This window comes from Metschnikowia bicuspidata (genome assembly GCF_001664035.1).
Source record: "Metschnikowia bicuspidata var. bicuspidata NRRL YB-4993 chromosome Unknown METBIscaffold_8, whole genome shotgun sequence".
Classification (NCBI taxonomy): domain Eukaryota; kingdom Fungi; phylum Ascomycota; class Pichiomycetes; order Serinales; family Metschnikowiaceae; genus Metschnikowia; species Metschnikowia bicuspidata.
This window is the reverse complement of record NW_017387738.1, coordinates 249,835-260,319: the sequence shown is the minus strand read 5'-3', so window position 1 is coordinate 260,319 and position 10,485 is coordinate 249,835. Positions and strand designations below refer to the sequence as shown.

The 10,485-nt window shown below is 41.0% G+C and overlaps 5 protein-coding genes and 1 non-coding gene across 6 annotated transcripts; 2 read left to right on the top strand and 4 right to left on the bottom strand.

Annotated features, from left to right (window-relative positions):
• Positions 1–635: 635 nt before the first annotated feature.
• METBIDRAFT_33670 (beclin 1) lies at positions 636–2,452 on the bottom strand. Its single transcript, XM_018856374.1, has one exon. It carries the CDS (start codon positions 2,404–2,406, stop codon positions 1,006–1,008), a length of 1,401 nt encoding a protein of 466 aa, XP_018709586.1. The 5' UTR covers positions 2,407–2,452; the 3' UTR covers positions 636–1,005.
• An 820-nt stretch (positions 2,453–3,272) lies between these two features.
• METBIDRAFT_33669 (uncharacterized protein) lies at positions 3,273–3,806 on the bottom strand (the record flags this gene model as incomplete). The annotated part of the gene is made up of 2 exons (XM_018856373.1): positions 3,314–3,806; positions 3,273–3,290 (listed from the first exon to the last, which is right to left on the bottom strand). A coding segment is annotated over exon 1 (237 nt), but the record flags the coding sequence as incomplete, so codon positions are not given.
• A 614-nt stretch (positions 3,807–4,420) lies between these two features.
• On the top strand, positions 4,421–4,502 carry METBIDRAFT_t236. Its single transcript has one exon. It is a non-coding gene; the product is annotated as a tRNA-Ser (tRNA).
• Positions 4,503–4,757: 255 nt separating this feature from the next.
• METBIDRAFT_33667 (uncharacterized protein) lies at positions 4,758–6,297 on the bottom strand. Its single transcript, XM_018856372.1, has one exon. The coding sequence runs from the start codon at positions 6,271–6,273 to the stop codon at positions 5,002–5,004; it is 1,272 nt and encodes a 423-aa protein (XP_018709584.1). The 5' UTR covers positions 6,274–6,297; the 3' UTR covers positions 4,758–5,001.
• A 1,170-nt stretch (positions 6,298–7,467) lies between these two features.
• On the top strand, positions 7,468–8,595 carry METBIDRAFT_47310 (uncharacterized protein; the record flags this gene model as incomplete). The annotated part of the gene is made up of 1 exon (XM_018858147.1): positions 7,468–8,595. One exon carries the CDS (start codon positions 7,468–7,470, stop codon positions 8,593–8,595), a length of 1,128 nt encoding a protein of 375 aa, XP_018709583.1.
• ALG6 (dolichyl-P-Glc:Man(9)GlcNAc(2)-PP-dolichol alpha-1,3-glucosyltransferase) lies at positions 8,344–10,290 on the bottom strand. Its single transcript, XM_018856371.1, has one exon. The coding sequence runs from the start codon at positions 10,260–10,262 to the stop codon at positions 8,586–8,588; it is 1,677 nt and encodes a 558-aa protein (XP_018709582.1). The 5' UTR covers positions 10,263–10,290; the 3' UTR covers positions 8,344–8,585.
• Between the last annotated feature and the right edge of the window lie 195 nt (positions 10,291–10,485).

The following is a 10,485-nucleotide window of genomic DNA, read 5'->3' as shown; positions in this document are numbered from 1 at the left end:
GAAACATCGCACTCCAATCCTAAACGGGCACACGCTCCACATGGATCACCATCTTCAGGACAAGCTTTATGACGTAGCCGACATGTCCAGCATCCCTGTTTAGACCTTCGCTGTCGCTTCTCTTTTTTAACCTTTTCCCTTCGTATAAATGTTGACCCCTTGGTTTTTTTCTTGCATGTTGTTTGTTTTTCTTTTTTAAGAAATTCTTTTGAACTGGGACGTGTGGCCTGACACTGAAATACCAGCATTGGTGACGAAGGCCCCAAAAGTTGGCACACCGAAACTTCCCTAGAAAAGACGCTATGAACCCAAGCTTGCTGTTCCATGTATTCTTCGTGGCCCTTCTTTTTTTTGGGCGTGGCGTTGTGTTTTTTGTGGGTGAGTTGTTTTCCTATTATCTCGGAAATTTCGGCCATGTGCTCAATGGTACATTATTGTCGGGCTCTGAGGTAAGAAAAGAGTTATCAATGGCAACATCAAGGTCACTCAGTAAATTTACACGCTCTTTCATCCGGGTTAGATGCTTGTTATCTCTAGCTAAATTGCATATATTTGCTAGCAGCTCAAGGTGAATGTGAAAAGATGCAGAAAAAGAGATGTTTATCTAAGAACAAATTTATTCTCACTTTTGCAGCCCATTACACAATTTTTGCGGAAAGATTCAAACAAAAGTTATTTACAAGAATTGAACAACCAAAATTGCATTGACGAATTGAATAACGTGGTTTGACATAAGGCCCTTTCCCTTAATAAATAGATACTTTCTAATCTCTGGGCAATTGTCTTTATTTAGTACATGTTAGGGTTCATACACATATCTTGAGCGACGCTCATGAGCCGCGAGTGCATTTCTGCCCGCATGCAAGGTCCCGCTAGAAATTGCTCGAATATATCGCATCAACGCCTTGTCCTTGAAGAAATCAGCAACTCGAAAATATACATGCACCAATGAATGGACCGCGTAGCTCCTGATTATTCATCTTTCAACTCTTTAATGGATGCGGGTTATTCTTCCTGCCGCGCACTGGCGTAACTGAGGACCCAATTGAGATTGACTAGAAGGTATCTACAAGAATCAGTCCATTGGCCATTTGATGTCACTCTGATACTTTTACCTCCTAAAGTACCATTTTTCAGCGAAGCTTTATATGGAAGGGAAAGCTCGTTGTCAGTATTCATGAGCTGGGCTTCGAACTGAGCGATGATATCTAGAAGTGCCATCATTGACACATCAAGCTTGTTGAAATTAAAGAGCTTTCCCAACGTGAACTCGTTTGAAGAATACAACTGTAAAAATGAGGCTGTATTCGGGTTGAATTCTGGCTCTGATTGACTTTTTTGCTGCTTCAAAATGTATGACTTCGATCCCATTGGTACGAGCTTGTATTGCTCGAGTATAATACCTAATCGTTCTTTTAAAAATTTGAGCATCCGAACTATTTGGCCGAGAGCGACATTACACTCAGGCCATGGAACTTTGTACCCAAGCCGGAATCCATTTATCAAACCGTAGTCTCCCTCGAACAGAATATCAAATAATTCTTTATAGATGTTGATCTTTCGAAGCTCATCCAAGTGATTGAGATGTTTTTGATATAGAGCCTTTGCTTGATCTAGCTTGGTCTGTTTCTCCTGAAGATTCAAGTTAAGTGTGTTTTTCAATCGAAATAATTCATCCAACTGAACTTTTCCAGAAATTTCCAGTTTCGTATTAAGGGAATCTAGCTGCTGATTGAGCTCATGGTGTCGTGCTTCCAACGATTCCAACTCACTAAGTCTATCCTGCTCCATAAGCTCTAGCCTCTTCAAGTCACTGGCTGCAGTATTCAATTGATCACCCAAGCTCTCTTCCATATCCACAGAGTCAGATTCACGATCTTTAAGCTTTTTAAGAAAAGATCTATAGTATTCTTTTTCTTTCTGACTCTGATCAAATTTGAGTTTATAGTTTTCTGTCAAGAGGTCGGAACACTCAGAGCACATTGGGTGACCAACATCTTGATTGGCCAGAAGAATCTCGAAGACCTGGTTCAACGTTTTGATTTTGGAAAAATCAGGTAGCTGTTCTCCTACATTGTCACAGGGTCTGAAATCGTCGTCCTGATATTTAGTATCGACATCCTCAGAATCAGAGATGTACACAAAAGACTGGCCTAGTTCTCCTGGCTTGACGGGCTCTAGGCTTTTATAGTCTTCAGAAATTGAAGCCTTATCGTCTCCATACATAAGAGCCTGGCGGTACTTTTCTATTCTATCTGGGTGAATGAATTTGGTAGGTTGGACAGAAGTGCGCAATGAGGGCGTGGGAACCTTAGATACTAGAAGTTTTGCCTGGGATTTCGACATGCTTTCAAATGAAGCGTCAAGCTTAATCTCCGTTTGGCATTTTTGACACCGGAATGCCATATTTAGTACTCAGTTCTGCAGTTCTTTTGTTGAGTGACTGAACAAGTGTGCCAATGGTTCTCCACAATCAATATACTGCATATATCCATCATACGCAGAACAGCTTCGTCTGCGGTTCCAAGCCATCCAGATAACGCAGGTCTCTCCTTTAGCTCCAATATTCATCAAAAAGAAATGGAACAAAAGAAATTTCTTAGCCTTTGAAAAGAAAGTTGATAAGATGCTTTTTAAATAAGTGTAATTTTTCCAAAAAGATGCCCTTTCTTTTAAGTATTGTTGTTTAAAAAGTGCTGCATAGATGATATTAAGGTAAGTGGGTCCATCAAACTGGAGACTAAAATTGGAGAACGTATAATTGAATAAATCAGATGAATTGTGAATGAAAAATAGAACACAGAATATCTTGAAGACCAAGCTGATGTGCTGTCCACATTTTCAAATTAAATTAACTATCACGGGGATTGAAATCTTCAGCCAGCTCTCAAATAGGGGACTATTGTCAAAATCGGGTCCGAACTCTTTAATAAATCGCGACCTAGACTGCAAGTCTTAAAATGAATCTGTTATTTGTAATAGCTCTTACTTTATTGTATACTGACATAGACCTCTAGCAGTGGCCGATCTTACTAGAGCGGCTGCAGTGGCTGTTAGAGCTATTTGTTTTTTTCAAATTCACCTTGATTTTTATGGCAATTTGTTTTGGTAGATTCATCTGATTAAAGGAGCAAAACTATATAACTAATATATATAAAAAACCTTTAACCAGCTGCCAGTTACGTACCAAGTGTCTTAGCTCGGCCCGTCCTCTTCCGTTAGTCACGGCCTGGACGGTCATCATGGCCCGTATCTGTTTACGTATTGGGTATTACGTCATCGGCTCCTAAGTAGGTCTCCTGTCGTAGTAGTAGCTTCAACTCAGATGGTTGTAGCGGACTTAAGGAGCCCACTTCCTGCGACTCTCCACGCCTTCTGGTGTAGACCTTGAAGATCGTGGTGACGAACAATTTAATTTTGTTAAGTTCTCCAATGAGCTGTCGGTTGGGGCCACATTGAGATCAAGCTCATGGGCTTGGTAAATTTTAGCTCTTGCCACCAGTATTTGGATGTTTCGCAGTTGTTGTAGATATGGCTTAGGAAAGCATCGGTGGCGTCTCCGTTGTTGTAGATTTGTTCTGTGCAAAGATGGCATTGAAAATCTGCCGTGTCGCTCGGGAGGGTTCTGCGCGGGACATATGATCCGTAAATAAAGTGATGGATGGACGAAAGATCTTATCGCTTTATCCATTCTGCCTTATACAAGGCTTTCCAAAAGTGTTTCCACTTTTTAATCGGACGGACCGCGGGACATAAGCGAACAAAGCGTTGTGGCATTATCGGGAGTTGCTTTTCTTGCTTTTTGCGACTCAAGAATTTGAACGTCTCCTTACCAATGGCTTTTTTCTCTGCTTTGTCGAGGCATGGAGTTTTTGCTAGCATTTGTTTGATCTGCTCTTGATTGTACTTTGAGCTTTCGCCTGGTATCAGTATGGTCCTTGTCCTAGAAACCACTTCTTTCTACGCTTCGATATAGGCGACTTCGTTTTTCGTGAAGGTCCACTCCAAGTGTGTGAAGAATTGACCCGTTTTGTCAAGCAAGAAGTTATACCATTCGGAGGTGGCTATATGTCTTAGCCTGGCTTGTTCTTTTTTTTTGTTCGTCGTTCGATACGATTTTGTTCATGTGGTGAAGCATTCGTATTCTAAGGTACTGATTGTACCAGCTATCGTTGTTTTGGAGGGTATCCGTCAACACCATTGCCCGATGCCCTTTAAGTTGGGTCAGTAGTTCGATAAGGCCGTAGCCTCCGTTGCGAGGTCTTTATTCCCTGCATACACCGCGGATTGGTTGAAGATACCTTAAGTGTGAAGACCAATAGTGTATGATTATCACGAGATTCTTATAACAGAGTGGGTTAAATTGTTGCTGTGTAAGCTTGAAAATATAGTTACATCTGTACCCTTAAGCATCATCGGAGGCAACTTGTCCGAGCGGTTAAGGAGAAAGATTAGAAATCTTTTGGGCTTTGCCCGCGCAGGTTCGAATCCTGCAGTTGTCGTTTCTTTAATATTTTTGGAGATAAGCCAAAATGCTGATACACACATGTATCAAGGCTCTTGAATACCCCCAAATCAATACTCGATAAAGTGTCTTTGTCAACACGATCTTCAAGGTACATGCTCAAAGACGTGGCGAGTCAAACTGTAGCGAGCTTCTCAAGTCCTCCTCAATGATCTGGGTTGAGGCGACTACTACAGTAGACTTTTTATTCTAGAATTCGAAGTGATGTGAACGGATGCGTACAAAGCGGATCATGCAGGCCATGATTAACGAAAGAGAACGGGTTGTGTTTCGACACTAGGTACGTATCTGAGAGCTTATTGAAGGTTTACTGTATATTATTGTAAGTCTTATTCCTTCAATCGGATGAATGTACCAAAAAAAAAAGAACCTAGGGCACGAATGTTGACCCAGTTTTCTGAATGTTAAATCTCTTGATTCCCGGGAGAGATTATTGTGGATAACAAGAAACAAAAACTCAAAATTCAAATAGCCCTTCATGTTTCCGTATTTATTGAAAAGTTTTTATCATAGTTTAGCTTGTCCGTGTCTTCTGGTGCTATCCAGATTGATATATTACTATCATCTTTGGCCGTGTAATTACCCTCCACATTAGTAAAATCACACCAATAGAATGAATTGCACCCTTTATTTTGGTAAACATTTTCACACAGCCAGAAATATTTACCTCTATTGACGAGAGACTTATGCGAACGTCGTAATACCATTTTTGTGTCACACTTACATCTTGGCAGGTTTTCGATCAAGAATGTTGTATAACACCTGGCAGTGATTCCAAATCGTGTTGTGCCAAGCACTGGATGTACATCGATGGCCTTCAGCATGGGGCTCACACAGTGCTTAAATTCCTCTTGGCATCCTGGTCTCATAATGAAAAGACTATTGTGCGGAAGAGGTATCTGGTATATGGGGGCACGCTCTTTGTATGTGTTCCGTAACCGAAACATTCTTGTAGTGCCCAAGGATATCGATGCAACGTAATTATGAGGGCCGATATGGGAAAGGCGATCGGAGTGCCAATCCATATTGTTCTGGAGTTTCTCATAGCAATTAACCACTGAGAAATCATTTGTCCAGGGTTCATTCAGCTGCCATTTGAGCCTCTGAGACTGTGGTATTACTTTTTCGTTCAAAAAGGTTTCAACGCACTCTGATACCTCTTCCATACTCTTGGAGTAAGGAAATGGTTTCGGCATTTTGAGACCATTGAATACCAACTGAGAATATGGAGCAGCTGGCCGAGCAAAAACACCCGTAGAACTGTTCAGTTCACATTGATTTCCAAACAAATGAAACTTGTTACTGCGGAAAGCCTCCTGTTTTTCTACGAGATCGTGCACAAGTCGATTGCTGATTGATTCTGGAAGAAAATTCAAGTGAAGAGACGCGTAAGGAGAAAGATGTTCATCAACATCCAGAGGCGTATTGAGCGTGATGATTGGCAGGACATTTCTTACGTTCTGCCGATCTCCTGAATGTGCAGCAGGAGCAGTTTTTGGGCTGTGAGAGGTGGCGTCACTTTCAAAAACATTTTTGGAATTGGGCTTTGGCCTCTTCTGGGTGAATTTAGTGAGTGCAGCTTGGGCAGAACTCTGTCTCTTTTTCGGCCTCGGTTTGCCATCAATCAATGAACGCGTCGCGTCAAGATCCCCGTCGCAGTTTGTGAGGAAATCTTTCAAAATTTCTTGTGCTACTGCTGGGTAATATAGCCGAAGAAGCAGAAGTTTGTCTTCGAATAGATCATCCATAGAAAATAAACGATTATTTGGAAGTACTTGACTGTAGTGCATTGGCGGCGCGATGCAACTTGCAAGCAGAAAATAGGTATCGCATGCAAGAGTGCATGAGACGACATGGTATCGGCGATCGTGAGGCGGAACACTAACATTCACAAAGATGAACTGGAAGCACTATTTGAAAGGACTGTCTGTTAGTGTATACTATTTCAATATCGAAATAATAGTAATACCATAGGACCATACAAGTGTTTTCGTTGACAAATAGAGGAAAGACCATACAAACTTTATGGCAAAACACGGAACGTCAAGAATAACGCCGTCGACCGTTTTAGGGGCACGCCGTGCTTTAGGTTTCTTTCAAAAACAAAGCCCAGTAGGGACAAAAGCGATAACCTGTGATTTTAGGGCTTCATGATTATAAGACTTTATCAATCTCCTTATCTCAGGGTAAAATTCCCCAATTATTAGTTCTTTTGTTTATTTCGACCACATGAGCCCCACATCTGACCAAAAAATTTGATTTTGGAACTATGAAGTTGCTGAATGCATTTTAAACAGCTCCTTTCTCAATCTTACAATTATTTAATTGCTTGATTTTGAACGCGAATTGAAATTTTCTCGCGGATAAACCCACACTTCTGCACAACACTAATTTGCACCCGTTTTGCACTTCGGAAATATCAACAATTTTGTTCAATGGATTCTTTCAAAAATAACAAAAAAATTTCGACGGAGCTGGCCAGACTCAATGCTGCAAACCTCCAGTCAACAGATTCGAGGCGAGCTCATGAATTTTTAAAGGGTACATGTTCAATAGAAATCACTAAAAGTTTACAAAGTCATGGGGCTGACTGCAATGAATATGAAAGAGGCATCAATAAATTATGCGAGATGCCCGAAATGCGGACGGTGTCAGATTGGTATACCAGACTGTCTGTGGCAATTGAAGATGATTTTCTGGATCACACTTCATTAGACAGTGCTCAATTTCGAGAGTCAATCCCTCTCGCCGTTTTGGCTTCCTTGCAGAGCCAAGAATCAGACGAGCTGCTTCCACAAAATCAAAGAAAGGAAGCGTTTTTACATACGGAGAGCGGAAATTTTCATCAGTTAGAATCACCTAAATTGCCCTTTCCGCAAAATTCAATGGACTTACCCTCAAATCCCCAAATGGAAAATGTCCAGTCACAAATCTCAGATCGAATGAGCTCAAGGGCTTGCACTGAAAACGAAGATAAGGGAGAAAGCTTGCGAAAGATTAGTGCACTCTCACCCACCAAGTTTTGGATTGTGATTCTTTGCTTGTCTCTAGTAATATCTCTATACTTCGCCATTTTTGGATCTCCAATTTCTTTTCGTAACTTTTTCAATTCTTTAACAGACGAGAGAAAAAAAGAGCTTTCGAACGAATTAAGGTTAAAGTTGGTGTCAACTTCCGAGTCTCAGCTCAGTCTACTCAATACCCCAAAAAAACGCAAGTATTTAATGGGGATTAATTATTCTCCGAAAGGAGCCTACGAGCCTTTCTGTCTGTTTTCCAAAGAAGATGCAATTCGAGATCTTTCTTTGATTTCCACCGTAACACTGAAGATTCGGACATATGGCACTCAATGCAATCAGATGGAACACCTCTTGAAAGCCATTGATATACTTAGGCTTGATATGAAGATATCAATGGGGATATGGCTCAGTAATGATGAGATCAGGAACAAAGAACAGGTCGATAAGGCAAAAGAAATTCTACTCAATTCGGATACGACAATTATACAATCAATCTACATTGGAAATGAGGCGCTTCGTCGAGGGGACATCAGTGAGATAGCCATGATTTCATACATTAAAGACGTGAAATCATACTTGGATGAAAAGAAAATCCATATCCCAGTTGGTATATCTGAGTTTCCTTCATCGGTGACTCAAAATTTAGTCGACTCTTGTGATATAGTGGGATTTACAATCCAACCTTTCTTAGCAGGAATCCAATCTACAGAATCTGCGAAATGGAGCATGAATCGCTTCAATGCATTAAAAACACAATTTTACAACGGAAAGACTCATTTTGCAATCACTGAAATTGGTTGGCCATATCAAGGTGGCGAGTTTAAACGGGCTAAGGCGTCGCCTTCAGACCATAAAACTTTTATGCACTCATGGATTTCAAACAGTGCAAAAAGCCCTACAGAAGATTGGTTTTACTATGAGGCGTTTAACGAGCCATGGAAAATTCGGTTTAATAAAGAACCAGATACCTGGGAGGCTGAGTGGGGTCTTTTTGATGATCAGAAGAGGCCCCGGTCAGATGTTCAATTTGTTGATGGAGATCAAAGGTGATATATCTTATATAAGAGCCAAAGATAAAACCAAGAAAAAGACCCAAAGGACACAGTAGTGTTTGCAATGGTCCACAAATCAGGATACTGCATCGGGGGTGTGATAACGAAATCTAAGACGTGGACAGCGAACACTGCCATGTACGACAATATAATCACAAACTTTAAGGCCTGGCTTTGCAGATTAGGCATTAGTAAGGATTTCCAATTTTTCCGCAGAAACCCCCCAAGTAGCCAATTAACAAGGAGAGTGCACACTAAATATTGAAGAACTAGTCCGTCTTTTTTCAAAAGTGGATAGAGACTGAACGCCGCAATGTTGTTAATCCACTGAATGACAGAGATGCATGAGGAATTATCGGTGAGAAGCAATAAAGTCGATGGAATTAAGGGAACCAAGACTGTTTTCTCGTGCACCTGGAACAGAAAGAGGAAGAAAGCCCACGCAGTGGCACTGAACCCATAAATCGCCAACTCTGGTGGGGGATACAGTCTTCTTATGTTCTTCCAAAATATCATAGCACAAGGGGGAAAAATAGCCGTTAAGGTCAAAATAAGAGAGATCGCTTTGAGTTCACCTCCATTAAATATGGTGGCATATTTTATCAATATGTTGGAAGTACACCAGAAGTTAGCAACCTTGTCTTCAAAGAGACCTCTTTCAAAAGGAAACATTCGTTTTAAGATCTGCAATACTTGCTCCGCAGCTTCAGTTCCAGAACGAGCTGCAATCAAAAAAGGGAAAAGAATGACAGTGATTGTCACAACGACTGTAACACTAACAACAAATAGCTTTCCAAACTGGAAGGTTGCTATCGTCGATGAAATTGTTTTCTTGCAAGTAAAGAGCCTGGAAAGAATAAAGACAAAGATAAAAGGACTGTAGTATAGCGCCATCTGCTTGAACAAGATCGAGCAAATGAACCACACAGATGCTAAAACTAGGTTCCCCTTTAAGAGCTCAATCACAGAGAATAAAAAAAGCCCCAACATCACGGAGTTGTACTGAAAATGTCCATTGTCGATTAGGATTAAGCAAGGTTGACAGAAGATCAAAGCAAGAACGACAATTTGATGAATTCGACTCAAATTTTCTTTTCGGCCCCCCAAGTACGAGGTGAGTTGCATGACAGCAGGTACATAGAACACCAATTCACTGAGCAAACAAGAAAGCCTCATAAAAGTCTTAAGCAGGACGCTTTCATTTCCCCTAGAAAGCCCCAAAACGAACCATTCTGGATTGAGAAAGGAGCCAATTTTTCCGAAAGCCCACAGATGATAGGCAGTAAGAGGTGGATAGTCAAGACCCCAATATCGCAAATCGAAGAAATACCAAGAAGTAAGCGGGATATGTATAGTCAATTCCATCCAATGACGCTGGGCCTCAAAATCCCCATTGATTGGCAATTCACCTTGCCCTGAAAACAGCCCTAGTCCGACAGATGCCTTCAAAAGTACAATACTTAAAATTAAAATGTATCGTGCAACCCATTGGTCCTGTGGTCTCTCGAAAACCTGCAAGAGATCATAAAGGGGTGAGCCCGTGAACGGATTTGGCTTCTTTACCGATGAGGAAAGATCTTTCTTCGACCCGGTACCCTGCTGTTCTGATGGCCCGGATCGAAGATAATTTGAATTTTTGTGTTTTTTCTGCAGATGCCTAACCATCGATTAACGGATTGCAAAGGATAAAGACGTGGCAGTGTCGATGAATATTCGAGATGCACGCTCACGTGACCTTTATGAAATATCCTTGAAGCAATTCGGAGATTCTTTGAAATGGAATAGGACGTTAGGGACATCTAATACCTTGATACGTTTCGAGAATAAAAGATTAAATACTTTGACATCTGATAGTCTCCTTTTTTTTCGGTATTTGATTATGTCTGTC

What these genes read in the sequence shown, in the direction of transcription:
- METBIDRAFT_33670 (XM_018856374.1), bottom strand. Translation starts at nt 2,406, where the DNA reads ATGGCATTCCGGTGTCAAAAATGCCAAACGGAGATTAAGCTTGACGCT.
- METBIDRAFT_33667 (XM_018856372.1), bottom strand. Translation starts at nt 6,273, where the DNA reads ATGGATGATCTATTCGAAGACAAACTTCTGCTTCTTCGGCTATATTAC.
- ALG6 (XM_018856371.1), bottom strand. Translation starts at nt 10,262, where the DNA reads ATGGTTAGGCATCTGCAGAAAAAACACAAAAATTCAAATTATCTTCGA.